Raw genomic sequence first — 3,776 nt, 5'->3', positions numbered from 1 at the left:
CCCCAAGAAAACTAGAAGACTTGGACCGACAGGACGCTGCCAGGTTCCGTGGAGTGGTGATGCATTTTCTATTTTCATCTCTCTCTGTCACTTTCTTTCTTCCCTCCCACCTCCTTCCTTTTTTCTATGTCCTTTCTATCTGTCTTTCTCTATCTCACATTTACTATTCAATAAAACCCATACTATTGACTTTGTCATCTGGTCTCATTTCCACCTTAATTGGGGCAGAGGTGTTTGTAATCATTTAAAGAACCAGATCATAGGAACTTGGCAGTGCTGGTTTAATTATTGGTATTGACAATATTAGAGGTCTTTTCCAATCTCGCTGATTCTATGGTTCCAGTCTGTGATTCTAAGTTTGCTTTGCTTTTACTGACAGGAAAGAAAAGAAAATATGGTGTAAGGTGGGAGTTGGGTTTTTTGGGTTTTGCATTGTTTGTTTGGTGGGGTTTGTTTGTTTGTTTGGGGGTTTTAAACTTTTTTTTTCTTCTCTGCATTTGTATGTGAGGACAAGAGAAGCTAATTCTACTACAACAGTTCTGAAAATGAACTGTTTGTACGGGAACTGTGCTTGTACAGGGACGTGAAATGAAAATGTAACACCAGCAGGACAGTACTGTGGCCAGGGTTTGGGCTCAGCTCTGTGTGGGGAATGTGGTACCTTATAAAAAACCTACTGGGAAAAAACCAGACTCTCAAATGCTGCGTTTTCAAAGCCTGGATAGACTGTCTGCCCACACAGGTGCTTGAAATAGAGGTGTCTGCTTTTAATTCAAATCCATCCCCTCCAGCACCACTCAAGAAGGGCAAGGAGTATCCCAGGCTTTGTATCTCCCAGCCCATGCGCATATTTTGGATGCCCTCGTGCATCTCAAAGAGCACCAGGCTGCTGTGTTTGTGTACTGGATGGACACACAGATGTCCTGGCATCTGAGAGACATTGCACACCAATTGAATTGCTTCCATCTGAGTTTGGCTCAGGCTGAACATCTTCCCAATGCACAATCCTTGTCTTTCTCCTTCATGATTGGAAATCCCAGATGAGCAGCCTTGGTTTGCTAAGTACTTAGGCTCTTGGTTGCCCAATTTCTTTTGGGCAAACCCAATCCATTTATAACTGAACCTCAAAGTTCAAAAGGTCACAATTGTTTCAGGATACAATCCTGGGAAAGAGAATAAAAATGTCCTCTGGGCAGATGTTTTGAACTTTTTATGGAAAGAGAGAGACTGTGTTTGGAAAAGGCAATATTACAGTGGTTGAGAGGTTGCTCTGGACTAAATGGTTCTTTCTCTCATTTCATGAAGAGAGAGGAAGGTTTTGGACAGTAGTATTTCCCCACCTCCCACCAGAGCCTTTCACTGCTGGGACTGAAGCCCCTTTGCAGGGGGCAGCTCCTGTGAGCCCATGACTGCCCCACTTGAGCCCCTACACAGACCACACCCACAGAGACACCCCCAGAGTCCTCACCAGCTCCACACTGGGTTTTCCACCGCAGAGTCTCAGACATCTGGATCTTTACAACAATTTAATCGTGACGCAGAAGCAGCACGAGCTGAGGGCCACTGAGAAGGGACCCTCAACAACCAAATCCCTGGATTTTGCACTCTTCCAGTCTATGCACATGATAGCCTGGGGTCTTGGCTCCATGCCTGGGGCTCCTGCTATTTCCTGCCACCCAGAGCACAACCTGCAGCTCTCACTGTAGCTGCACACTGAGCTGTCTGCACTGAATGTATTCCTCAACTATTTCATGTTTAGGTGACCTGCTACAGTAGGGTGACCTTGGGCACACACTCAGTTGCTCCAAATTTGCACGAAGATGCAGTGGCAAATAAGATAGAAAACCTCATGAGTTGAGATAAATACAGAGACATCACTCACCAGTTACTGTCCCAGACACAACAGACTCAAGGAGGGAAAAATGAATTGAATTTATTGCTGTTTCAAAATTGAGTAGGGTGATGAAGAACAAAACCTAAACTAGAACCCCTTGCTCCACCCCCATTCATCCCAGGCTCAACTTCACTCCTTCATTCCCAGAGTCTCTACCTCCTCCCCTACAGCAACGCAGGGGAACAGAAAATGGGGTTTGCAGTCACATCATAATGAGCTGTCTCTCCTCCTTCCTCTTCACATTCTTCTGTTCCAGCGTGGGTCCATCCCGTGGGCTGCAGTCCTTCTGCCTGCACCCGACTATGCCATGGGGTCATCCTGTGGGCTAAAGCGGGATCTCAGCTCCCCCATGGACTTCCATGCATTGCAGAGGCACAGCTGCCTCACCGTGATCCCCTCCAGGGGCTGCAGGGGAATGTCTGCTCTGGCACCTGGAGCAACCCCTCCCCTTCCTTTGCTGTCCCTGTTGCTGCCGGACTGTTTCTCACAATTGCCAGGCCAGGTTTTTGCACTTTTTAATCGATCCTTTCACAGACGAGCCACAACCAGCGCTGATAGGCTGAGCTGTGTCCTGCAGCAGGTCCTTTGGTTTGCCTTGAAGTGGCTTTCCCTGGCACAAGGCAGCCTTGTCCTTGCCTCACTGAGACCCCCACCAGGCCCCAGCTGCCAGCACATGGCCCAAGCACCTTGTACATCTGCCTGTGGGTCACTGTGAGATGACAACAGGACTTTATTCCATGCTGCACCTTGCACAGATCCCACTTTCCCACTGGGAAGAGCCGATCTCACCTGCAAGTTGAAAGCAGAGCAGGAGAGCAGTCCCACAGAGTGGGGCAATCCTGTTCTTGCAGGAAGTGGGGCAGAGAGGACACTCAGGGCTGGTGTGGGAAGTGGGCTCTGCACCCAACTGTGCACCCCACGGCCATTCCTGCATCGCTGCTTGTGTGTCAGTGACAGCTCTGGAGACTGACAGGGATCAACACGTTCACACATCAGTTATCAACCCCTGCCAGACAGTGATACAGCTCATCATCTTACACGAGATCAGGGCCACAGAAGCAAGGAATGTCAACTAAAACAGACAGAAACCTGTTGTTTAGTTCAGTCATTTAAATCAGCAGATGAAGAAGCATTTGTTGCAGATTTGCACTATTGTTACTGCCCTTTTGCAGCCAGTCAATGTATGCAAGGTCAAAATGACTTTGCTATCAACAGTAACTTAGCTCTGGAAACTATCTAAATGAAATGAGAATAATAATAGATTTACATCACAACTATATTAGTTTCAAGACTTTGAAGGATGTATTCTGAACATCTGGATCATCTACGCTGGCTGGAGAGTTGCCCTGGAAATTAATTGACTTGTTTGCTCTAAAGAAATAGTCACATTTTGCAAAGGGTCCAGCTTTTGTTCCAGTGCCTACTTCACACAAAACTTGCATTTCATATAGGATAGAATCTTTAGCAGTGTGTTTTCCAGATTGGGATTGCTGAAAATTACAATAAGGGAATGAAAACTCGGAAAAGCATACTGAAATACATAAAAAAGAAACTTCAGGTGATTTTGCCTCTTAATTGCAGAAGTCAGTGATAAGATAAAAAATACAAAGTTCATGCTGTACATTATGAAAAAGGAGAGAATGCATTTCATGGCTTTGATGTGGACATCCATGCTGAGGTCCTTCATGGAGTGTGTCTGCATGTTGCGTTTGTGTCTCCAGAGGGAAAAGAGAAGCAGAAGGGCAGAAAAGATGACTGCTGTGAATGGAGTGGCATAGCTGAAGCCAATGCTAAAAGAAAAGGGGAGAAAATATTCCTCTCTTCTGATCCTTGCTTTCCAAATGCATTCTTGGCAGGTCAAATTGAGGTTCTTACAGAAAGC

The 3,776-nt window shown here is 46.2% G+C and overlaps 1 protein-coding gene across 1 annotated transcript in view; it reads right to left on the bottom strand.

The window, feature by feature from the left end:
* Positions 1 to 2,096: 2,096 nt before the first annotated feature.
* Positions 2,097 to 3,776, bottom strand: part of LOC114072631 (taste receptor type 2 member 41-like) — a 3,519-nt gene continuing 1,839 nt past the window's right edge. Inside the window, 2 exon segments of the mRNA XM_027910508.1 lie at positions 2,097 to 2,184; positions 3,427 to 3,744. Of these exon segments, the coding sequence (XP_027766309.1) occupies positions 2,097 to 2,184; positions 3,427 to 3,744 (406 nt within the window).

This window comes from Empidonax traillii, unplaced genomic scaffold, assembly GCF_003031625.1.
Source record: "Empidonax traillii isolate 1590-97213 ecotype Southwest subspecies unplaced genomic scaffold, ASM303162v1 scaffold3636:size33216, whole genome shotgun sequence".
NCBI classification, from domain to species: domain Eukaryota; kingdom Metazoa; phylum Chordata; class Aves; order Passeriformes; family Tyrannidae; genus Empidonax; species Empidonax traillii.
The sequence above is the reverse complement of the archived record's forward strand: the minus strand, read 5'-3'. Positions and strand labels throughout refer to the sequence as shown.